The sequence below is a fragment of the Hippocampus comes genome, unplaced genomic scaffold, assembly GCF_001891065.2.
Source record: "Hippocampus comes isolate QL1 unplaced genomic scaffold, H_comes_QL1_v1.1 scaffold85, whole genome shotgun sequence".
NCBI lineage: Eukaryota > Metazoa > Chordata > Actinopteri > Syngnathiformes > Syngnathidae > Hippocampus > Hippocampus comes.
The window spans coordinates 349,011-375,592 of NW_017805540.1; the positions used below are offsets into that span (position 1 = coordinate 349,011).

The 26,582-nt window shown below is 42.2% G+C and overlaps 1 protein-coding gene across 1 annotated transcript in view; it reads right to left on the reverse strand.

Annotated features, from left to right (window-relative positions):
* The window catches only part of LOC109521321 (low-density lipoprotein receptor-related protein 8-like), a 73,580-nt gene that overhangs the window by 12,442 nt on the left and 34,556 nt on the right, over positions 1-26,582 (reverse strand). The window contains exons 3-7 of the mRNA XM_019879125.1: positions 24,244-24,366; positions 13,577-13,702; positions 5,759-5,881; positions 1,800-1,919; positions 1,346-1,471 (exon numbers count right to left, since the gene is read on the reverse strand). Of these exons, the coding sequence (XP_019734684.1) occupies positions 1,346-1,471; positions 1,800-1,919; positions 5,759-5,881; positions 13,577-13,702; positions 24,244-24,366 (618 nt within the window). The remainder of the gene's footprint in view (positions 1-1,345; positions 1,472-1,799; positions 1,920-5,758; positions 5,882-13,576; positions 13,703-24,243; positions 24,367-26,582) is intronic.

Genomic DNA, 26,582 nt, shown 5'->3' on the forward strand with positions numbered 1-26,582 from the left:
AGAACCCCTGTTTGTGATGAGGTCGCCCAACTTGAATTTTAATTAGACCCTCGATTGAACAGGATCTTGCGGCGTATTTACAATGAGTCGTTAATTTTTTTCCGTTTCAGCCAGCCGGGGTAAAAAGCCAAATGGTTTGAACAGAATGTTTTCTAGCAACTGGATGCAACCTTCTCACTGACCCGTGCTTTTAGCACTGTGCAGTAATAGGAAGGCAACCGAACGGCACTTTTCTCCAGAGGCAGACTTCAGATTCTGTCCTTAATGACTCACTTGCTGCTATTTTCCTTCTAACAGTCTGTGTCAAAGATTCGTCATATCACGTTTGAGAATATTTCCCTTTCCGACAGCCTCCTGCTCGCGGCAGCTGTTCAACGAGACTTCTTAAAAAGTTTCAACGACAAGCAAATGATCCCCTGCTGGTTTGAAGGACTACCACAGCAGTCCCCCTTCCATGGCAACAGCGTGGAGCCACTGCACATGTGCTGCTCTTGACACACATCGAGATATTTGATTGTCCTCTAGCATCAGCAAAGTGTTAGCAAACACACTGGAAGTCGCGCGGAGACAAACACAGAAATGTAGATAGAGGTAGACACAATCGACACGCTCATAAGAACACAGTGCTGTGATATATCGCAGCGGTCCCCAACCTTTTTTGCCCCACGGACCGGTTTAATGTCAGACAATATTTTCAGGGCCCGGCCTTTAAGGTGTGACGGATAAATACAACAAAATAATATGATATGACCTGCACGGTATTTTCTAAACATAATAATAAACACGAATCATGACACAATGAATCTGGCCGCAACGCTCTCTGATCGTTAAATGTGCCTTCAAAATAAGATACACCGCAAATATAAAATATGACTCACCATCGTCGCATATTATGCAGAGACTAAACAATGGTAAATGGTTTTGCAACATTTACAGTTGGCGATGAAGATTATTCATCCCTAAATTCATTGTCCCCCGCATCATTTATCAAACATTGCCAGTTTAAAGTATCCTCTGTTTTGTAAACCGAAATACAGATTTCTCACCCCACTCATACAGATCATATTCTCATTATTTTCCTGATTGACCAAAGCACCCAAAGACATGGGTTGCTCATAAAACGAGTGCTAGTTTACGCTTGTATTAGGATCTCTGAACCTGGACATTTTTGTTAGAAAGAAATACCGTATTAGCAACAGTTTGTTTACATTATTCCTCAAGTGGATTTGTGAAACCACACGGTGTGTCGGGTTATAAATGAGCCTCATCACTAAACGCCCTCCTTGTAAATCCTATCATGTCGCACAATCGGCTCGTTTTCCTCCATTAACGATTCAGCACTCACCCTCTGCCTTGCAGGTCTTTGTGACGGGATCCATCTCGTACCCTTCATAGCATTCGCACTTAAAATCCCCCTTGTAGTTGATGCAGATTTGGCTGCAGGCATCCGGGTTCTCACATTCATCAATGTCTGCGGGGGGAGGATGGGAACGAGAGGTTATCAATCAACTGCGGGACAGTCAAGTAGAGACAGAAAATGACTGATTTGCCCTCAGGAACAGCACCAGATGAGTGCGTGGCTCAAGTCTAAGTCAAGTAATACGGTTCCGAAAGACCAGAGCGACACTGGGTGATGATCTGGTGCATCATATCAAACACCCTAGATGTCAACTACAGGTACTCTAATCTTCTACTCAAAGCATCAGTGTTAGAAGGGGCAGGGCTAAGTGTATAGAGAATGACATGATGCTAGAGCAACACACACTTGGTTGGTCCCCATAGTGTCAGGGTAAAAATACCTCCACAGGTCTTCTTGTCCAGTAGCTGGTAGCCGGCGGGGCAATGACACTCAAAGCTAATGGGTCGGTCCATGCAGACATGAGAGCAGCCGCCATTGTTGATCATACATTCGTTAAGCCCTAGCAAAGTAAAGAACACAGCCAATCAGAAACAAGAGCGCGAGATACGGGCAATGAATTCATAGAAAAGAAGTCTTGTATCAGTCGCAAAAAGAGATTTCTGATGTGTCGTATGTTATCGGCAGTCTGGTACTGCCAGCTATGATTCTATCGTGTTTTTTTTTTTCACCTCAGATTCTCTCAGCGAATCACCAGTCTGGTACTGCCAGCTATGATTCTATCGTGATTTTTTTTTTTTTCACCTCAGATTCTCTCAGCGAATCAAAGAGACTCATTATCACTGATCAGTTCATGCACTGACGATGAGGGCTGTGAGCAGAGATACTGAGATGCCAGTGATGGAGTGAGATAGGACCGCAGATCTGATGTGCTGCTCACTCTCATTTAACAGAAGATGCAAAGAGGGGGAAGTGGGCTGTGACAGAATTGATGTTCTGTTATCAACTCATCCGATCCTGAGATATTTATTTTAACCCTCCACAATGAACCATTTCGGCGAGACAAGGCATGTTTATTTATATGGCACATTTCATACACAAGCTAACTCAATGTGCTTCACACAAGCAACACCCACAAGCATTTAGAAACACAACGGTTAACGACATTCAGAAGCAGATCAGAGGAAACAAAAGTAGCTGACAAAAATTACAAAAAGAGCGTACATTGAATAAAATTAAACACAGAAAACTTTAAAACTATTTCAAAGTACAGAAACAAGAGTAGGTTTCTAAATTCACTCAAAGATTTTTTTTTTCATGGTTGGAAGACCATTTCGCTGAATCTTTTCGTGATACAAATTGGAGCTTGAAGCAAGGTTATTTACAGTTAAGTTATAAAAGACCTCAAGCTAAAGTTGGAAAAAAAACCCCACATTTTTATTAACAAAATAAAGAAGAAAACTAACTGAAACTACATCTAAAACTGAGTGAAAATATCCTTCATTTTCATTTTCTGCAAATTACATCATACGCATGACGGTATCTTTATTTTTGGTTTGTTGTACAGCCATACAGAAGAAAGACGAGTTTACTTTATTGCGCAATATTTGGTGACCTTTTTCGTTTGCCTTGCACTTGACAAATCCTCCTCATAATATTTCACACGGCAAAGCACAAACGCGTTTGATGTGTGTTGGGAACACATGTCGATGAAGACAACAACAGATCCATCCTGAAGCACTTAACTGGGGACTCTTTCAACTTCAGTGAGCATTAAGCGCTAAAATAAGTCAACATATGGTAGTATTAAAAAAAAAAAAAAAAAAATTTAAAAAGCACCATATCCTAATTGAGATGTACTTATTTCGAGAATACTCATGTCCGTGAAGCCAGTAGGAACAAAATAAAAATTAAAAAAAAAAAAAAACAGAATGAAAGCACTCTGTGAGGAAAAAACAAAAAACGATCGACTCGGAATTGTATAAATTGTCAGGAGACATAAAGCAGATCTGCAGTTAGCATGAACCCTTTCAGGGACAGCGATGACTACAGTGGACCACTTATCATGTTATCAGGTTCCAGGGTCTCATTATTGGTGCATGAAAGGGTTAAATTCCCAACCCTTATTCAGCGACAGCGCTCGGCTCTCCTTCACTACTCTTGAAAATGAAGTGCAGAAAAGACTCGACAAAAAGACCTCAATGACAGCAATTCCAGTGATTAGCAATTGCCCTCACTTGGACCTGGACGGAGTTACTAAAAGAGTCACGGAGGGCAACGGGGGAATATATTTTTCCAAGAAATTCCATCAAGCGCAGCCAAGATTTACAGGTCGCTTTTTCTATTGCCGTGCGCCAACGTCATCTGCATTCTCGCGCCGCCACCGCCAGCTCTTTTTCACTCTGACAACCCATTACGAAGTGGCCATTATGAAGAGTTCTTCCCAGTGAACGCATGACTTGAGAGTGCAGCGTGCTAAGTAATGAGTCTGCGCCGTCGACGCCATTATTCCTAATGAGCTGGGAAACTGCGTGCTGGGATGCGGAGAGCAATGCCCGGCATCTGCAAGTGTTTTCGGTGCGGTATTGTAGCGTCGGAGTGTTTTGAGCGCAGAACAGGTTGGAAATGAATGGTTGAGAGGACAGAGCGATGCAATGAGCAAAGTTTGTGTGTGTACGTGTGTGTGTGTGGACATTTTTTAACAAGCTGTGAACAAAACGGAGATGAAGGGGAAATACAAGGTCAGAGGAAGAAAAGGAAGAGAGATGATTCTTTGTAATTAGCTTCCCTGGTACAGCTTAGCATCACTTCCCCAATGCGATTTTACAGCCTAGATGAATGTTAGGTTGAACTTTTGGGTGAAAGAAAAGTGGTCGGAATATTCCGGATCGAGTCCACTGATGAAGAGATGATGTCAGATAGACAGCAAACAGGATGTAGAACAGCGGGGTTATCGCGCAAGAGACAAGACTTTTGCCTTCTCTTTCAAAGTAATTCGAACAAGCAGACTCAAGAGGGATGGAGCTGGAGGCGGTTACTTGAGGCAAACCAAAACACGACGATTCCGCATAACAAGCACAAATTCATTTCCAATAAATGTGTCAATGTTCTGTCTTGCGCGTTTGGAATGGCTTACCGGCATTTGCCACTTAACTCAGCCAAAAACGCCACGCTAGGTTGCAATTAAGTGTCTTCCTTTCAACTGGGTTCAATACAGGAATTCAAACCACAAATCCACTTTATGAGTTGGCAAGTGGATAAAGTTGGAAACACCAATATTTGATTTGCGGATGGTTGATTCTAAAATATTTTTGTTGCGTTTTGCTATCACAATCGTTACTGTGATGTCTTCTTTTTTTTTAATCTTGCGCACAAGCGATACATATTTGACAAAAACGCCAACTACTACTCAAATGAATAAAAACTAAAGCAAAGGATTGAAAAAGAAAATACAACTAATAAAAACTACCAAATCCGGTCTTAAAACTACTTAAAAAAAAAAAAAAAAACTAACTAGAATGAAAATTCCAAATCTATTCCAACTTATAAATGTAATCCTGCTGATTGAGGAGAAGCACAAAAGTTAAACTGTGGCAAGATTTTGACATGAAGGTTCTTTCAACACAATTTCGATTGTCAAAACTTACAGTTCATTCGTCTTGTGCAAAGAAGAGCACCGAATGCCGACTATGCTCGACTTGCTGATGAAAACCTTTTCCTTAAATGACTTACATAGTTTTCCGACACCGGTCCTCGAGGGCCGTCTTCCCCGCATGTTTGAAATGTTTCCCTCCCTCAAACACGATCAGCTCATCAGCAAGCTCTGCAGGAGCCTGACAACAATCCCGATCATCCAAAAAATGCCGGCTAGGTGCCCTTGAGGACCGGAGTTGGAGCCCTCCGGAGTTAAAGTGTCATGACAAGCCGTCACCATCCGATGAACTGGGCTCCTTATAAATTTGAACACTCATCGGGACAAAGTGACAGAGCCAATCATCACATACTGTAATTTTTACATGTGTATGTAGCAGAAAATATAAAATACAAAGCTGCGCAAAGAAAGCCTTCTCTTACCACACTCTTTCTTGGGCTCATCTGATCTGTCCTTGCAGTCCTTGACGGAGTCACACACTTTGGAACTATCGATACACTCCCCGTTCTTGCACAAGAACTTCAGGGGGCCCTCGCATTTTGTGGCTGCAAGACAAAAAGCAAAACATAAGTGAAACTTTATGTGAGTATCTGGGTGGTATCTGAGTTCCTGGGACTTTAACAACATCCAAAGCACTTAGGAGGAGTAAGAGCCAATAAATAGCTAGGTGCATTCAAAATGAACCCTACACATAAAAGACTGCCAACAGACAAGAGACACAGAGAGAGAGAAAATCAAAGAGCAGCCACCGTTGACGCAGCCTGATTCATCGCTGTGATCCGGGCAGTCGTTGACCTTGTTACACTGCTTGGTGCCGTGGATGCAAGAACCGTCACCGCACTGGAACTCATCAGGACGGCAAGTCAGCAGGGCTGTGTGCAGAAAAAACAAACACACACACGCACACGCACGCACACGCACGCACACGCACACACACACACACACACACACATATTTGAAGCCTTTCAACAAGACATCAAGGGGTCGAATTCAAAGCAAGACTAGTTTCTTATTTAATACCACAAACTGAGATTTCAAAACATGACACCTTAGGAAGTAAGTGTTGTAGTTTTTATGATTTTGTTTCGAGCCTTATCCCCTGATAGTCGTCAAGTGTGATTTTAGGGCAGACTCCCTATGTTGAAGCACGCATTCTGCTTATAATTTTCCCCGATAATGGGCTCTATTTTCGTAGTTGGCGCAGGTGCGCTCAAGCGTAAAAACTGGCACATCTTGATTTTCATGCTTGCGCCAGCCTCAGTGCACCTGCTTGGAAATTTGGTTCATCTCTCTACGCTGTGCTGAGAGTTCCGGTGTAGAGAGTTCTTTGACATGCTCCTGGCACATCTGACATTTTGGTGACTGAAATTTGTCAAAGCTTTACACCTGTTGGGAACCAATGTTGGTTTTGGAGTCTCACGCAACAACACAAAATGCATTAAAAAAAAAAAAATCTGCCTGCTTGCATCCATCAATGAAAATACAAATGCTAGGTCTAACCCGCCTCTGCTCAGATTTGACCGTGCCTCACACCAGACTTTCAGCACAAAAATACCCGAGCCAAATAATTGGGGTTTTATTTAATATTATTCATAATATAAAAATATTTTTAATCTGATTGTTGAATATGGCAGACTCACATAATCAACAGTCAGCTGATAGTACAAATCATTGGCCATTATGTATCAAAGCAAGCCAAATTACTTCAGCTGGGCAGGTGGTCCAAACTGAATTTTTTTTATTTTAATGCCTCATCATCCTTCTGATGGAAGATTGGAGTGGTAGCTAAACAAAAAAAGTAATGAGTAGCTTTGAAAGAAAAGCAATTCTTCCAGCCCTCTTCTACACGCCGCTGGCATGACACCAGACTACTGGACTTGATGTGTGCGACAAAAATCCTTCTAATGGCTTGTGTGACTACCTCAGCTTCACACTGCATCACGGTGCAACAAGAGCTTCAGGGCTGCTCTCGGCCCTGGCTAAGATAGGAGGAAAATCAGCTTTATCGCAACGTCCCCATCTTCACACTGGATTTATTTAGACAGATGCATCCTTTATCGGACGAACACTGCTAGTTGCCCGTAGAGGAGAAAAAGTGCTAAATGACAAAATAACACCTTAGGGAATGAGGTAAAACGGGTTTCAGAGAAAAGACATGGAGGGAGTTTACACGAATGAAGTTGAGGCGTTCAATTTCTTCAATGTTCCTAATCTAGCGGATTACTGTACTGTAGATTCAGTGCGTGCAGTAACCATACAGGACAAATTTTCACCCTGCGCAGTTGAAATGTATGGTGCAAGACAATGACAATGTATGCAGCCCACCCAGCATTCTCATTTTTAAAAATATTTCATTCTGTATGTACACCCCTAAAATTATGAAACAAAATTATCCGGTTACAAAAACACAGTCAGGTTTGCGCCATTTGAAGTGAATTGTATCTTCCAGCGGCGCCTTTCATGTTGTTCGTGCTTAGTAAGACAACCAAAATACAAGCGCAGGCGCTATTATGTAAGGCTACATTAGCATTGTGCAGTGCAAATCTGACTTGCAAATACAGTAGCTGCAGTTCGAACGGATGAGGCAGAGAGCAGCGAGGGATGTAAAAGATTACAATATGCCCTGGCGATCTCCAAATTGGGTTAAAAGCAAACGAGTGATAATAATGAACGCAATATTCACAGATCGAAATCAAAATGGCGCATGATGTCATGATGATGGCACTCATTAAATTTGATTCAAAGTTCATATTCATTCCTCATTTTTCATTGGAAGATATCAGGTCAGAGGGGAGGAAAGAAATGGAAAACAAACACGGCATTACTTTTTGAACTTTTGGGACTTACTTTACTTTTGGAGCATTGAACTGATCTTTTTATTTATTTGAAAGTGGTAGGGTTAACCCTTGATCCCTTTTACTTTGTCAAATCATTCATCCATCCATCCATTTCCTGATCCGCTTTATCCTCACAAGGGTCGCGGGGCGTGCTGGAGCCTATCCCAGCCGTCTTCGGGCACCAGGTGGGGGACACCGCGCTCACATCCACACCTAGGGACAATTTAGAGTGTTCAATCAGCCTGTCATGCATGTTTCTGGAATGTGGGAGGAAACCCGAGTACCCGGAGAAAACCCACGCATGCCCGGGGAGAACATGCAAACCCCATACAGGAAGGCCGGAGCCGGAAATGAACCCGGTACCAATGCACTGTGAGGTCGACGCACGAACCAGTGGATCACCGGCCGCTTTTGTCAAAATAGTGTTGTCATTTTTTTACCCTCTGAAGATGACTAGTGACGTGAAAAAAAATCTGCAAACACAGCAGTCAACCATGGTTGAGATCTTGATGGATTGATTGTTTGATTGATGGATGGCTTTGGGACAGAAATAACAGAAACAGCAGCAACACGGAGGAACCTGAACCAGGGAACATGATGCTGATTCGGACAAGCCAAGATGCAAATTATCCATTCGGGGCCTTATTCAGAATTGCTTTAAGTTGTCAGCGACAGCTGCATATTCTGTGCCTAATTAACATAAGTGGGCAGTGGATAGCAGCAGGTCGAGGCGGCAGGGGTCATCTTGACACAACATGGCCGTCAGTGATTTCGAAAGGACGAAAACAGAAACTCACGGCAGTCTGACTCGTCCGACTTGTCCTTGCAGTCGGGATCGCCGTCACATTTCCAGCTTAGTCGCACACACTCCCCGTTGGCGCAATGGAACTCCTCGCCAGTGCAGTTGGCCCTGCGGTTCGAGAGATGAACGCCGTCGACCAACCTTTTTTGCCCCACGGACTGGTTTATTGTCAGACAATATTTTCAGGGACCAGCCTTTAAGGCCGGATAAATACAACAACATAATAAGATATGACCTGCATAAAAATTGTGGTATTTTCGTAACATAATAATAAACACTGTCGGACAATATTTTCAGGGACCAGCCTTTAAGGCCGAATAAATACAACAATATAATAAGATATGACCTGCATCAAAATTGTGGTATTTTCGTAACATAATAATAAACACGAATCATGATACGAGGAACGTCCAATCTGGCCGCAACGCTCTCTGGTCGCTATGGTAACGTTTAAACGTGCCTTCAAAATAAGATGTAGGAAAAGTGCATGGAAAATACGACTCACCATCGCCGCGTATTATGCAGAGTCGGCTTGGTGCGTGAGAATCTCCCGTTAAGATAAATCTGTATCTTAAGTAGGACTCCTGATACTGTCTTATTAGGTGTGGCCTTCTTTTTCATGGAAGTCGTAGGCTCCTCTTGTGTTTCCTGGCTGGCCTTTTCCCCTTCCCAACGGAACTTTGCAAAGACGTTTGCTTTTTTACTCATTTTGCTAGCTCTTGGGTTTCATTTAGGAACTTTGCAAAGACGTTTGCTTTTTTTACTCATTTTGCTAGCTCCTGGGTTTCATTTTAGCGGTCAAGAGTGACATAGTGTAGACGGATATAACATAGAAACCGGGAATTTTTCAAAATAAAACCTATTTCAAATTCCGAAATGAATAAAACGGAAGTAACGTAAGTTATTTAGTCTTTCTGTGCGGCTCGCCACCAAATGACCAGCGAACCGGTACCGGGTGTTGGGGACCGCTGATATACAGCACAGAAATTGGACATGCAGTCAGAAGAACAGAAAAGAACAGAACTTTGACAGTATGTGCTCACACTCTAACAGACAGAAAGAAAACCCTTTGTGTGCTCACAAAATAAGCATTTAATTTTTTTTTAATCTGCACATCCACAACACCCTGGACCAAGGAAACATTTGGACTGAAAGCTAAGATTCATTCAAGCCACAGCCTTGAATCAATGACAAGTCGGGTCACTCGAGAGCACACACTCAGCATCTAGAATAAACAAGATCAATCTTCCCTTTGACAGAAATTGGACATGCAGTCAGAAGAACAGAAAAGAACAGAACTTTGACAGTATGTGCTCACACTCTAACAGACAGAAAGAAAACCCTTTGTGTGCTCACAAAATAAGCATTTAATTTTTTTTTAATCTGCACATCCACAACACCCTGGACCAAGGAAACATTTGGACTGAAAGCTAAGATTCATTCAAGCCACAGCCTTGAATCAATGACAAGTCGGGTCACTCGAGAGCAGCATCTAGAATAAACAAGATCAATCTTCCCTTTGGGTTATACCAGTGCGTCAAGAACACATTTTATTTGTACATCTTGATGCATTACCGCTCACTAAATCACATTGCTTATCATCATTCATTTTTGACATCTATCGTTCCACATTGTGGACCACTAGCACACTTTTGTGACGTGCACAGAGAAGAAACCATATTTTCTGTGGATTCAGCTGTGTCACTGCATGTCTCCTGGGGAATAACAAAAGTAGATGAATTTTACTGTGAGGCCTCATACATACACCTGTGTCATGAAAATCTGTCGAACACGGCATGATGCAATTCAAAGTGACAAGTAGGCCCGCTATATCCTTTTTCAAAGTGTTGTGCAGCCACAAAATGCTTTATTTGATCAAGTCTCTTGTGGGATTAATGGAGACTGTCAGGCATGTTCGACTTTGGCTGTAATTGTCGTGGCGTAAAATTGCAAGACATCACACAGTGAATTATTTACTTACTTTGTTTGCTCGTTGGTGGTTACCTAACCTACGATAACCTGAGCTTTCAGGAATCTGATCTCAAGGCATCGTGAGCACATTGCTCGAAACTAACCGTGGATTTTGACCAGATTTGCTTCTTTAATAACTTTAAGCCTTTCATGCACCCTCGAACCTTATAACATGGTAAACTGTCCACTGTAGTAACCGCTGTCCCTGAAAGGGTTAAAAAATGCTAGCTGAAGAAATGTTGATCAGGGAAATCTTCCTACAGAAAATAGTTTGATTTTAGCCGATGCATAATTCAGCACGTGGATGTCTCAATTGGCGGAATGCCTTCATGCAATTTATTTGGCAACGGTTTTAGGAAAGTTCTTTTAAACTGCCAAGAGTGGCGGGGCTGGCTCAGGTTGGCTGCGTAATCAGTACGCACAAAGACTTGGACTCAACACAAGCAAAAAAAACTACTTGGGGGGAACCAACCAAAAAAAAAAAAATTTTTGGGGGGGGGGGGGGAGAGTGCAATGCATTGCTCCCAGCGATAAGGATTAAGGCCAAGCAAACATGAGAAAGGCGTTAAGAAGAAACTTAACTTGAGTGAGTTGTCATGGAAATTCATGAAATTAAACTCGGGTGCATTGGCTACAGGCTGTTTTTTTGGGTGGGGTGGGGGGGGCTAACAGCAGAATGATGTGATGGAGCACACGTGGATTCAAAATCATTTGTGAGAGCCCACTGTGTGTATAAAATGCAGTCTTGGTAATCCTGATGAAATAAATCCTTATGACATTCTTATGGGAATATTTGATCAAAGAAAATGATCCCTCATAGTAAGTTTAGTCAAGCAACTCCCATTTATACTGAATAGTTGATTTCTTAGTATGTGCCCTGCAAGTCACTGCCAACCCCCACCCAAAGTCAGCTCACGGGATAAACACCGTAACAACAGTCTGTGGATTAAAAACAAGCTAGTGGAACAAGTGGTCGCATGCGACATTTAGCAACTCATCGAAACTCAAAGACAAACTGCTTAGAAGTGAATCCTCCAGAGTGGAAAGAAGCCAAATGACGCAGGCCGGTTGGTTATTTCAGGACTCCTTCCTCACCTCACTTCATGACTGGAAATGTGAATCATCTGACACGCGGCAATAATAATACAGCCCGTGAGAACATTTTTGACAACTCCCTATGAACAGGCTATTTGGAATAATTCAAATCTTTGCTGCAAGTCAGGTAGCTTTGCGTCTGGGTGAGTGACAGCATTGCGAAGTGAAGCCGAAGCTGTAACGTGGAGTGATGTCAGAAGAGGGGGGAAAAAAATGATTTGCACAGAATCATTCTCAATGGAAAATGCAGCAAAAGCCATCAAGCAAGGAAGGAATTAGCGCCAAAGTTAATTGATGGTTACTTCCCTAGGTGTGTGTGTGTGTGTGTGTGTGTGTGTGTGTGTGTGTGTGTGTGTGTGTGTGTGTGTGTGTGTGGTACAACATTCAGGCTTTGAATCTATTAGGTTAATAATAGCTGTGAATTCAGGAAGACGCTTTAATTTGTGTTTTTTGGTTTTTTTAGGTGGGTTTGACACGCTTCCCTTTAAAAAATGATGGATTGAACTCCAGACAAATTGCTCAAAGCAGCCACAGTGTGAACACCCACACAAGCACAAACATTCCACTTATAAAAGCAATTAACTGCATCATGTCGGATAAAATGTTTAGTTTTTCCTTGTGTTTTTCTCAAAATGTGTATTTTCTTGCCGGATGCCATTTTACAGGATCGTCACTGTCTAAACATCGCACCCCCAACAGCCTCAATCTTGTTCTCATGACATGAAGAGGCATGAGGGAGAGGATGATTCTTCACGGTGCCTTAGAAGTAGGCCAAGGAAGGTCCCTGCAGGGAAGTGATGGGGTGGAGCAGGCTAATGACGGAATCGTTCTATTGGCTGGTTAGTTGGTGACGCCATGGCCCGCCCATAAGAATTCTGGTTAGAAGTGAGCCCTCAAACTGAACTGTGTCATGATCCTGTTCTTGTGTGTCTCCAGCAGGTGGCAGAAGAGGGCCTTCCCTCCAGCGTGCACACTTGCTGCCGATGTTTTCATCAACGTCGCCATGTATTGAAGGACTACCTGACTGCCAAGTCTCCGTCGGATTATTGACCTTGTTTGCTGCTCATGCTCAAGTGTTGTTTTCTAGAATTCTCGATCTCGTCATTGTCGTTTTTTTGCTCTCTAGTCTCCGCTTGTACGTATTGCTATTATTTTGCCATTTGATCTTGCTCTTGTTTTATTTTGTGGAATTAGACTCTTGTCATTTCATTTATATTCTCGGATTTAGAATAGTAAAGCGTTTTTTGTTCATGCATAGTTTTTCCTGGCTCCTTGTGACCGGCGATTTCTGTCTATACTTTATTGGTGCGCTTTTGTTAATAAATAAATAGTTTTTGTGATGGATTTTGTTTATGTCTACATTTGTGGGATCCAATCGCCATTCAGTTTGTCCACGAACTTTGTCAAACAGAAAGCCCACAGCACACAGGCAAACGCCACAAATGACTCCTGCATCACTTGCTTGACGAATCAAACTATCGAATTGACATCAAAACCTTGGAATTAGAGGGTGTTTTTCAGCCTCTGGGTTAGGACTGAACGATTTTGAAAAATGATAATTGTTATTGTGACTTAATAGTCAATTCATTTTTTCCAAGCCGATGCGATTTGAGAATTGCATTCTGCTACATTGCATTGTCAATTTCAATTCGATTAATTGTTCAGCCCGACTCTGGATGAAGAGGCTTACAAACTTCTGCAAATCTGACAATGCCAAAATGAGAGCAGCAAGAGTTTATATACTTGCATTAAAAAAAAAAAACAACAACCCCCACCCCCCTAAAAAAAACAGGATACATATGTTTTGTCCATGATAAGAAAATGATTGAATGACATCCATGGTCAAACAGTGACAAACTCACCAGCTGCGCAGTCCTCCTCATCCGCCCCGTTCTCGCAGTCCCTCTCGCCGTCGCATCTCCACGACAATGAGACACACTTATTGGATTCCCCACAGTCGAATTTCTCTGGCGGGCAAGTCTGCTTGCCTGCGGGCGAGGGATACGATAAGACAATTACTTTTTTAGCACCATGGATACAGAAACAATTTCTAAAGCACCAAAAGGACACACCAAGAATGGCCTTCATGATGAGGCTGAAAGTCAAAGTACAATGCAACAACAACAACAACAACCGAGCGTTTTGGAATAGAAAGTGCCCAGTTGGCAACAAATCAAAAGGACAAGTCAGCACCCTCCTCCTTTACATGTCAATCTGTTCTAGCTGGCAGCGGGTGGGTTTGATCCAGATTACGGCGTATTTATTATGAAGCGTGTTGTTCATGATACGCCTTCGCTGGCCTTGAGCTGCCCACAACTAAATCAAAGGTTCCGCCTATAAGTTGTACTGTATATCTCTCATATTTTTTTTTTTATAGTGGTTCATCAAGGCGTGTTTCCTCGCGCTTCACAGGTGTTATCATTCAATGAGAGATCAAAACACCACAAAAGGCTCTTTTCTTGCAGGTTGGCCATGCTTCGGAATAAATAATGGGGAAAAAAAAACTCAGTAATGCATTCTCTTGGTAAACTGGATTGTCGATAATTGGACCAGACAGGGAGAAGGTATAATGAGCTACTTTTCAAAGCATAGCTTTCATTCTTCATTTTCCAACATGCACCAGGATGTCTTGTCGTGTTGTTATTCGTAAAATAAAAGTAATCTTAAATGTTGTGTGTGTGTGTGTGTGTGTGTGTGTGTGTGTGTGTGTGTGTGTGTGTGTGTGTGTGTGTGTGTGTGTGTGTCCATCTTTACTTCGGCATTCATTCATATTTGAGGTCTTGGTCATTACTTATGAACGAACGTGCAATTTTGATTTTAAAATAATGGTCATGAATACTGGACATTAATTTTTGCAAAATCTGCCACTGATGATTCATTTTAAGGGCCCTCATATATGATTTGGGAGGCCCGGTGGTCCAGTGGTTAGCGCGTGGACCTCACAGTGCAGAGGTACCAGGTTCGATTCCAGCTCTGGCCTCCCTGTGTGGAGTTTGCATGTTCTCCCCGTGCCTGCGTGGGTTTTCTCCGGGTACTTCGGTTTCCTCCCACACTCCAAAAACATGCATGGCAGGCTGATTGAACATTCTAAATTGTCCCAAGGGGTGAGTGTGAGCGTGGATGGTTGTTCGTCTCTGTGTGCCCTGCGATTGGCTGGTAACCAGTTCAGGGTGTCCCCAAAGACAGCTGGGATAGGCTCCAGCAACTCCCAAGACCCTTGTGAGGATAAGCGGATCGGAAAATGGATCATATATGATCTTAGGGACAATGACTGTCAAAAAAGCTCCGAATGAGAAAGAATGCCATTTGTAGGAAGAAGAAAAACCTCAACTGAAATCCAAATGATCATGAGGTGAACCTGACACAGGATTGAACTCACCAAATTAGAAGCTCGCTCATTTAGTATGTGCAGATTTATCTTAGTGCTGTCCGCCCAAGAAGTGACAGCAGTGAGATGGGTTTGGATGAGAAGCCGCTGGTGCCCGGGGAGAGCAACTAGCAAGTGGTGAGAATGGCTGACGCAGCCAAGCCTTGACACCGCAAAAAAAAAAAAAAAACACGCAGGTCACTGCAGTGCCAAAAGGGTTGTTTCTAAATAGCTCATAGGTCCCAAATTAACGATGGCCTGCTTGCCCTGGGCCAGTATGGCATCTCACTGGCGCTTGACCAGTAAAAATTCCATCAAATCACATATTTTTTGCTTTTTACTCCAAATACTCCATTTCATCACTAACGTTACGATATATCATCACATAACTGGGATTTGATCCTCCATTTTACAAGTTTACAAGTATCAGTGGCTGGGGATGTCAAATGCTCGAACAAGAAACATTATATTGAACACAAATAACACTGAATTAATATTGAATTAATGCAGTATCCATTACATATTAATGCAGTTGCCACTTACAACTAATCGTTCCATTTAACGCGAGAGTGGCTGCCTTTGCAGCACCTCCTATATTTTGTTCTTCTACTTCTTCCTTTCATAACTTTGCTGCTGTGAATTGGGAATTTCTCCATTGTGAGACGAATAAAGGTTTTCTTATCTTATCTTAACTTGATATGACGAGAGTGCGTCGGCTGCTGATTGTCATGACACAAGCCAAAAGACAGGAATGACCAAGCAATCAAAGTGACTGATTATAAGGAGCAACGTCTGGAAAGAAAGACAGGCAGGCTTGGGGAGGGGGGCAGAGGAGGGGGGTTGAGCATTTCTGATGAGCTCCACACAGTCGGAGTCTTAGAGTAATGACTTGCTGTCCAAATGAATCCAACTGATGTTCAGCCAAAGACGGCCTGACAGAAAACAATAAAACAAGGCAAGAGGGGTGTGGGGGGGGGTGGGGTGGGGGCAAAGGAGAGGACCAGGAGAAGCTTTTCGGTGGACAGGAATTCATAAAAGAAGAAAAAAAAAAAAGATGATCCCTGACCTTTTCCTGATTCTTATCCTTGAGCAAAATCAGCGGCACCCCATCGCAAATGGAAAGAGATGGAGGATAGAAGAGCCAAGCAAGCAGAGCGTGGAGCGGAATTTGAATTCGGCGAGCTGCCGCCATGTCTGACCCACCTCGTCCTTTAACGGACGACTCTTTAATAAAGAGTGAGCTCGCTTCTTCTCAAACACACAAGCCCAAAAGCTCACCATGGCGAACGAAGTGGGAGCTCGCTGCTCCAGGAGACAGATATTGATTTAGTGCTGTTATAAAGACACGCCTAATGGCTTTTTTTTTTCCCGCCCCCTCGGGAAGGAGACCATAGAATAGAAGAAAATTACTCAAGAGGCAAACAAGTGATAAACGAGGATTCATCTCCGCTGCAGAGAGTTGTTCTGGTCTGAGATCCATCACCATAACCAGCGGGCATGTCCAACAGGTCTGCCTTTATTCTGGTCCTTCTGCAAGTTTAACCAGACACTTCATTAGGTACCCCTGCATAGTTTAATGAGCCGCATCAAGCTCCAGCTCACACGTGACGCTGGTATTGCCAGAGGAGAAGGACGGACGGAAGGACGGATAACTGGTTGGCTGGATCAAATAGTTGGAACGAAAACCAGCCGGGTTTGATTTCTACTCTTCCAAAACAGCACCGGGGGGTGATTTCTGCAAACAGTCAACAGATCAAGCTGCTCCACATTCAGAGCAAAGGAGGTCTGATCTCTCTCATTTCTTCCCTTAACACACTTTCAGTGTGAGGCAATTAAAGGGAAGCGTGACACCACAGAAAAAAAAACTGACACGTCTTTCAGCCTGGCGATCTGAGAAGGCAAAAGAACTGATAAAATGAGTCCGACGGCACGGCTTCATTAAGATGACTCGGAACGTCCGGGTTCTCCTTCCTGCATTATAAATGCAACGGGAAGGAGAACAGCCATGTTATAAGTAACTACATGATGGGATAATCTTGTTTTTCCATTTGCAAAGTGCACTCGTTGGTTATGACGGTTCCACTGGAACACACGTTTGCTTTTCCAACAATTTGAAGGTTGATCGCAGTTGCGTCGAACACAAATTACAGCAACGACACCTGTTAGGACACAAATTCACATCTATTCACAAACTGTAAGTGAAAGTGAGCCTTTAACGCTTTCATTCCACAAGACGTACTTGTACGTCTTTTTTAAATTAGGCCCTGCCTACCAAGGACGTACTTGTACGTCTAAGTCTTTTTTTTTTTTTTGTGTTATAGAGAGGAGGAGGGTCTGTTGCAATCTGTGAATGAGAATAAGCCGTTTGCATTGTAAATCATGTAAAAAAAGTGACCAGTAGGTGGCAGTGGTGCCTCACGTGATTGAAATGCATGCTTTTACAAAAAGCTCTTTTTCTCTGTTTTTTTGGCCAGGAATCGCCATTTCTATGAAATTTAGCCATTTTGTAATTCCGATTGCTGAAGAATGGAAAAAGATAGAAACAAAATTATTTTTCTGCTGAAAGAAGAGAGTGCAAACTTTATTTTGGTAGGCTCCATGTTTATATAGCAGTAGAACCAAATATTCTGTGGGCCTTGCAAGATCAGTCAAAATGCAGTAAAATGCTGGGATTGAGGGGGTTGCCGCAGTGAAAATGGCTGCAATTGAATGAGTTAAAAATCAAAAATCATCCAGATTAGGAATTGAATGAATCAGCGAGACTCAGTTAATTAACCATCAACATAACCTTCAAATGAAAATGCATTCCATCAAATTGCTTCTCGCTATACGCTTCAAAGGTCAAATGTATTACGAAAAAAAACAAAGTGCATTTATGATTTACCTGGACTTGCCGACGTAGGCATTTGACAAAGCAAGCGCACACGGTAAACGAACACTGAGGGGATAGGCTGTCTCTTAGCAGAAACCGAGCCGTCGACATAGTTAGCTCAGCTACCTTCCGCAAAGGAAACTCAGCTGTTAATGTTTGGAGGGCACATATCGCTCAGCTTGTTGGGCTAATCGAATCTGCGCCCTGGGGTTAGATTCTTAAATCGCTCAGTATATGGCGGATAAAAATAGAACGGAAAGTTCCCTCTGTTTGAGAATTCCACATTTCCCGAAAGGCTTTTATTCCGGGGTTACGTCCTCGTTTAATGAAAGAGGATACACTTCTCATGCCTGTCAAGTCCAATCAATTTAAAAGCACGCGCACAGAGTTTCTTCACAGAGCTGAGTTGAACTCTGGAAGTTGAAGTTGTTTGAACCTGCGCCGTACCGAATCCGCAGCCTCGCCAAAATATGATTTCGGTTTGCAATGCTACAACTACTGGATTGGAATGGGTGGCAAATATTGAATCATATTTTAAGGGATGGGGGAAAAGGTCACGGTTTCTTAGTGTACATATTTGATTTATTCCTAGCCAGTCAACAAAACATGACAAACAATCAGCATCATCAAACTAAATCACATGTATAAAACGAAACAAACACACAAGGAATAAAAGCATTCAAAACATACAAAGCCAAACAAATAAATCAACCAGCTCGGACTGAGATGGGCCATTGTCTGATCTCTTAACCCCAACCCTAGATGGGTTGAAATTGCTGACATCATTATATTGACTTGAAAAAAAATCCATAAAATTTAGCATCATCCGCAAAGAGCTGAGCACAAAGAAATTGCAGTGACGATTCTAAATCATTCATGAAAGTCAGAAAAATGCTCAGGGGCCAAGTATGGAACTTTGAGGCACACCAGATGTGACCTCCTCTTATAAAAAGATAAAAGACAACGAATAAAAATGTGGACTAGATATAAATATAATTCATAAAAACGACCACATGTGCAAATACACAATCAATAAGGGACCACGCTGAGTGAATGAGATCGATGTGGCAGTCAGTGGGGCTATTGTGGGATCTGGACTGGTCACCAAAAAATAACACAGCCATCGTTTCTTTCAACAAGATTTTCCATAAATGATATTACCCTTGTTAGGACAGATATAATGTTTATGCATGGATTGTCTACCAGAGTCCAGACCTTAATCCCAGGGGACAGTTAGAGATGTGCTGCTGAAGACTTTACACAGCAGTTTTTCTTGGTGAAAAATGGATAGTGCTGACAGACAACACAAGCCTCACAATGCAACTAAACAGTTACGCTGTGTGTTTCTTTTTGCTGGGAAGTGTGCTTCACCAAAATTGTGCATATTTTTAGCCACACAAAAGGTAATTGATAGCACATAACCGTCACAACTTTGCTAAGAATGAAGAGGATGCACGGCTGGCTACACTGGCCCACTTTCTCCTTGATTACACATGAATTTTAATCCAAAAATTATGAGCTTTGGCTCTTCCCATGTTTCTCATTCATTTTTAACGGATCGTGAGTAACTAACTCAGAGAGGATTTTTTTTTTTTTTTTTTTTTTTTTTAATATGGCAGTGTAACGCTACTCCAGCGTGTAATTGGGGATCCACTCAGTGAGCCAGAATGATTATGGCACAGATGTCTTAGTCCAGAAAGCCTCGGCAGAGTGCCTATGAACTAGGCGGCCGTGCAGATGTGAAACTGAACAAGAAAAAAAATGGCATGACTATTCCAGGGCATGTAATAGTGCCGCCTGGTTTATATTTAGCTTTAAAGCTTTAAAAACATAAAGCTATACTTTGACTAAAGGTATACAGAGCTCGATGTTATTATTAGCCCATGTGAAACATTATCCAGTCACTGGTCGGTGTTCCTTGCATAATGACATACATGTTTTGAGGCTAACTATTAAAGATTGAATGCAGTCAATGTGAAATTGCAGCCTACTTCCTCGTGTACTGTAAGAAAGCCTGACAAGCTCCGCTTTAGCGACTTTTAATTGATTCATGTGAGGCTAAAGTAGAGTGGCCTTTCATTTAAGAGCAAATCATTACCGTCACAGAGTTATGCAACAAGACACCGTGACACATTTCACTTTAGGCAAGAAATTATTTTCTGCGGACCAATTAACCCTTTCAGGGACAGCGGTTACTACAGTGGACAGTTTAGCACGTTATCAGATTACAGGGTGCATGAAAGGGTTAAATATTTAGCAGGAAATATCTATTTTTTTGTGTGGGTAAATAAGCAAGCACGAATTCGGAAGAGCCAACATTTGCGTCTGATTAGCATTTGCAGTTAATGTTATTCAAAAAACAAACACGAAATATCTTTGGCCCCTGCTCCCCCAAAATTGTTCAATGAAAATTCCTGTTCAATTCAATAAATACAATGGACTCAACATACAAACCAAACACAACACATAAAAATTCCATGTCTTGAGAAAGTTTGGCGTTAACACAACATGGGGTGTCCTGGTATGAAAAACTTGTGAGACCGTCAACTGAGTCTTCCTAGGCTTTAATTGTTACTCTTTATGAAAAGCCCAGTGTACTATCCAAATCCTGAATTCACTACATTGTTGCTTGCAGCTCTTCACAGCAAGTATTTTGCCAAAGACACATTCTGATGTGGAGCTATTTTGGAAGCTTGTCCAGTGACAGAGACGGATGGCTAATTAGCAGTGAAATTGAGTAAATGGGGCAGACGGGCCATTTGAGCGCAATTGCCATCGCTTAAAATGCTGCTTGTACATCTAGCCACACAACATCCAACCTGGAGTCTTTCTTCACTTTCTTTTTTTATATGCACAGTGATTATACAACAGTCGGATTCAGTCCAACAGGAGGACAAGAAATGGATTTCATCGTTCCGTTCGGGAGGCAGCTGAGAATAGAGCGTTATCTCTTATGGTTTACGTGCCTCACAGTCGAGATCCTCTCGGTTCGATTCTTCAATCAAGTCCCCCTGTGGAGTGTGTATGGTCTCCCCATGCTAGTGAGGGTTTCCTCTCTCTGGTTGCCGACGACATCCCAAAACCAAGCACACTGGGTTTATTGTACTCAATTTCCCAGAGGTCTGAATGTGAGTGCAACTGATTATCTGTAGTGCCCAACAGTCGACCCTGCCTGTTGTCCAAAAGGTTAACTTGGACCTAACCCACCACTTAACACATCCACTGTGCCCTTTGCATTATCTGAAGCAACTGAGAATCACTGTTGATCTAATAACCTACCCAAAAATGAAAAATATTTCATACTACAGAATGCACTCTGAAATACAGTATATGTATAAGTGTATGAATGTGAGCTGTTCAGATATCTACCGACATGTTGGCTGTTACAGTGTTGCCTCGACCAATCAATCAGAGGACACTAGAATGTTATTTACAAGCTAGCTAGCTAGCCACCCTCGTAGCTAGCTAGCCACCCTCGTAGCTAGCTAGCTTGTAAATAACATTTACGTACAACATACCCTCGTGAGGTGTTTTTTAAAATCCAATTAGTTTAGAAACCGTCTGACTTGTAGCATAGTTTAAATTCATCAGCCAGCACAAGCGTTTATTAAGGCACAGGGCAGATTAGATTGCCATAGCAACAAATACAGGATGAAATCTGATTGGCCAAAACCTCTAAAATTCACATATACACATATTGGAAGTAGTGCAGCCAAGACAAATAGGTTGAAATGAAGAGCTCTTGAAGACTCCTGGGAAAAATATCAATTCATGTTATAATGTGGAATGGAATAAATGTTAAAGAAGTTCTTACGATTGTGTTGAGCCCAGCAGAGAAGGTCTGGTTTTCCCACAATTATTCAACGCTTATGGTTTGTTATTTGGTTTTTACTTTAACCCTTCCACACCGCCACCACATAGTCTATGCCTTTAAAAAAGTTCTTGACTTCTTTGTGTTGTTAAATCTGACATTGCAATGTATAACATCATGGGAAAAAATTGAATACTGTAGAGTGATTTACATATAAATGGCTTTTTTTTTGTCATCCCATATTTCTGTGTCCTCATTGTGCAGTCAGGCGATCGGAATCGCTTCTTCGTTTATCTTTAACTGGATTGTGAAAACAAACACGTTCTCCATCAGAGGTCGCTTTATGTCGTCCTACTTGCTGTCAATTTTGTGAGGGAGACCGCAACCTACATTATTCATCCGACCGAGCGACAGGCAAACAAAGCCGTGACAAATCTGAGGCAAAAGTAGGCATGAACGCTACATTTTAATTTTCAATTCAACTTCAAAATTGCGATTGAGTTGATCAAAAATGATGAAACGTCACAGAAGGCTTTTAATAATTGTCCATCTTGCCTTTATGACATTAATGACAGTCTAGATTACATTTCCTGACAATGGGTCTTTGGGCATGTTTTTTTTTGTTTTAGATAGATATTAATTATAAAATAAAATAAAAAAATCAAGCTAGTTTTTCTTCTTGCCAGTGGACCTTCGATCCATCAAGGTGTAAACTCAACTGTTTTATCTCTGGCTGTTTTTTATATAATAATGAATGGCCCTATTTGATCAAAATGGGTAAAGAAACTAAAATTGAGCAGATTTACTGCTGCAATCAAATGTGAGCAACGTTAACACAAATGAAAGAACAAACAGGTGACCGCAGAGTCTCCTGGACCCATCGAACCCCCGCCGGTGTTTGTGTGTGGGTGAGCGACACTGACTGACAGCCAGAGATGTGCCGCTCTCGACGCTGCAAGTAATCACCCACCGCCTTTCTTGCAGAGTGTGTGTTCAAGTGTGTGGGCGAGTGGAAGCCGGCAAGGCGGCTGAACTGCCACAGGAGCCGAGATGACAAGGGAAATTAGCGAGGCTCTCACAGGGAGAGTTAAATGAAAGCTTTTCTACATGAACTGAATACCTGGCAGCAGTCGAAGATGCAACGCCCGAAAACGTCAAAATAGTTTGCCAAATCTACTCTTACAAAGCTGCAACATGCTACGGCTCAGTTTAAAAATCACTTGAAGGGAACAAATGAAAATTCTGGTTCATTCATAACCGAATTGCAACGGAGTTTCCTTGTATGGGACTGCATTCAAGCCGTAGCGTTTAAGCAGACGGAAGCGGATTAGTTTATTGAAATCGTCCCAGTGGATCCAAACGTCTCACAAAGAAGCAATAGAAGGAGCGTTGGACCGATTATCGGTTGCATTTTGATGAATATCAGCATTTTTTTTTACATTTATTTATCAATTTAAAACTGGGTTAACTTTGGGGATCTGTTTATTTATTTACGGTATTTAGATTAGAACATCTACAGTAAACTTGAACACCCTAAGGTCTGATGAGTCTGCAGTTCGACAAACTCAGTGAATGCAGCTCTCAAAGGTTTGTTCGGTGAGCATGACAGAACTGAAAAGTCAAAGAAAAAGCAAAACAGACATCTTGCTTTTTCTTTGACTTTTTTTTTGTTCCAAAATAGTCTCAAAGAGCAACTTTAACAGACGATAAAAATGTATATACGGTACACAAGTTACATTAATTTAGTGTTTGGTCAATTGACAATACCATCCATCCGCGTTATCCTCAAAAGGGTCGCGGGGGGGGGGGGTTCTGGAGCCTATCCCAGCCGTCTTCGGGCAGTAGGCGGGGGACACCCTGAACCGGTTGCCAGCCAATCGCAGGGCACACAGAGATAAACAACCATCAGCGTTCACATTCACAGGGACAATTTCGAGTGTTCAATCAGCCTGCCATGCATGTTTTTGGAGTGTGGAAACCGGAGTACCTGGAGAAAACCCACGCAGGCCCGGGGAGAACATGCAAACTCCACACAGGGAGGCCGGAGCTGGAATTGAACCCGGTACCTCTGCACTGTGAGGTCGACGCGCTAACCAGCTAACCACTGGACCACCGGGCCGCCCTGACACTACCATATTACTGCAAAAAAGAATTCCATGACGGCGACCGTTTGACCGTGGAATCGATTATTTACATTGAAATTATTTCTTGTACAGAATCCAGGAATTCTGTTCAATTTGGAAGTTCAACTGTGGTTCGTGAGAATGTACTGGTGAGCAGATGCTGGTGCACACACAACACAGATATTTTTTGCCAAGCTTTTGCAACATATGGCTTTAAATTTAATTTACCCCAATAACGGTCTACAGTGAAACTGTCCTGTGAACAAATAGGAGTTGAAAAAAAGATCTCACAAGCCCTGCTAACAAGCCACACGTAAAACATTCAAATGAAGCGGGCCCCTTGCACCCTTACTTACTGCAAGTCTCCTCAGCCTCATCAGAGCCGTCGGGACATTCCGGTTCCCCATCACATCGCCATCGCCCTGGCACACATTGGCCGTTCAGGCAAGCAAACTCTGCAGGGGCGCAGGTTTTCCGGGCTGCACGGAGACAGAGAAGAGGAGGTGAGGATGACAGACTTCAAAAGAATGCTCGGGTACTCTTCCTTTCGGTCTATTCTCTGTCGGAAGACCTGGTGCTATTATGTAAACGCTGCTCATCAAGACTCTTGACGCTGAATTCTCCTTGCCATTCTCTTGGCATGTAAACGAAGTGTTGAGCATTTATATTTTGCTTCTGAATGATGGGCCACGAGACAGTGTAAGATAAGCGACGTTCAACCGCTTATCTTGCCATTGTGTTGATTACAAAGTGCAAGACACAATTTCAGTACACGTCCTTGTAAAAGTAGAAAAAGGTTCGGAGCCGATCTCTCCATTCTGAAACTGACCCATTTCTAAACGCAGAGGCTCCCAAGTGGTCATGATTGTGTTTTTGTGTGTCTCCAGCAGGTGGCTGAGGAGGGCCTTCCCTCCATCCTGATCACCCGTGGCCAATCATAATCAGTCAAGTATTTAAGGACTTCCAGGCTGCCAAATATTTTCTTCCCATTCTTTATAATAAGTATTTTTGTTGTTCAGGTCAGACTGGGTTTTCGTATCCTTCGCCTTTTGCCGATCTTCTTGTCTTTTCACGACGAGCTAGTTCCGTTTATGTTATCCTTGCCTTTTGCGTTTTTGGATTGTTTTGGTTTTCCTGGTTATTCTAACCAGTGTTATTTGTTGGACTTGCATTTCTGTATTAATAAACTCTTTTTGTTCAATTCAATCTCAGTCCACGTTTTGAGAGTTGGATTCTGATCCATACCTTTCCGGAATCGTAACAATAGACTTAGCATTTCATATGTTTATTGACCACCTCAGATCTTTTTTTTTTTTTTTTTTGTGACATTTGTTTTATAAGGCCAAATCTGAAAAGAAAAAAAATTAAATGGCTGAAAATTCTCATGTACTAGAAAAAAAGTTGTTTTTTTTTCCCTCCCCCAAACAGCGTAAAAAATACGTCTCGGTACCGTTGACAAGTGTTATTAATCAGAAAGTACAATCTGAAATATAAACAAACATACATAAAGTACATACAAACAATCAATTGCGATTATGAATCATTTTCATTTGGAATTTCATTTCGTCAGATGATCATTTAAGCAGGTGTTGGATCCCTGCTGCGTTGTTGCTTTATCAGTGTATTTTTGTGTTTCGACTGACACTGTGGCAGTTGAGCACGTAAAATTGAGTGCAGAAATGGTCATTGCAGCACAAAATGAGAAGTTGCAGCGGAATCTGCATATCATGAACGACTGTACATCACGTGACCATAAATAAATAAATAAATGAATCTGGCCATTCTGAGCTTGACTTGATTTGTGCTTTCTGCAGGACTCCTCATGATCGCGGTAGTTTCTTATTCAGGCCAACCGAGCCAGTCACTGATTTGAGTCAAGGTCTACAGGGACCGCGGTTCACTTGGCAGTAATTACTCAGGCTACGACATGCCATCTGCTTGGAGTGACTTTCTGTTTTAATTAGTACAGATTTGAAAACATAAGGCTGATAGGGGATGCTAGTTGGAGGGGGGGGGGCAAGTCAAAGAATAATGGTACAGAGGTCTGAGAAGAAAGCAAGAGATTTGATGAAGAAAAAAAGAAGGCGGGGGTGGGAGTACTAATGCAGAGCTGGATTGTGTCACATTGTTCAAATGATTTTATGGAGACCAAATGCAAAGTGGAAAACTGAATAGAATTTTGGCATCATAACTGCCAAAGGCAGGGACAGCACTTCCAGGACACTGATTCCTCTATGACATGTGGTAAATATACAATAGGTGTCACACATGGTGTAGGGCAGAGTGCAAGTGAGTTTTTGTCATTCGGACAGCAGAAAAAAACATAACAAATGCGGCAAAATTAGGCTTTAATCTATTAAAGACAAAAAGTCTGAATGGGCCCAATTATTTTTATTTTTTTATTTCTAATCATCGCCAACTCTAAAGCCAACGAGATTTTAACAGAGGTACTGTGCAACAACCCAGCCTCATCCTGCTGTGTTTTTTTTTTTCTTTCTGAGGGGGGTGGGGATTCCACAGCAAGGGTCATGCAGCTGTCAAGCTCCCCTAAATCCCACTTTTATCTGAAATGAGCAGCAACACAGTAAACTTCCTGGTGAAACTAATCCAGCTTGGCAGATGGGGAGGCTTCTCAATGATGAGAGCTCATTAAGATAAAGAGCCCCGTCCTCCCAAAAAAAATAATAAATCACCG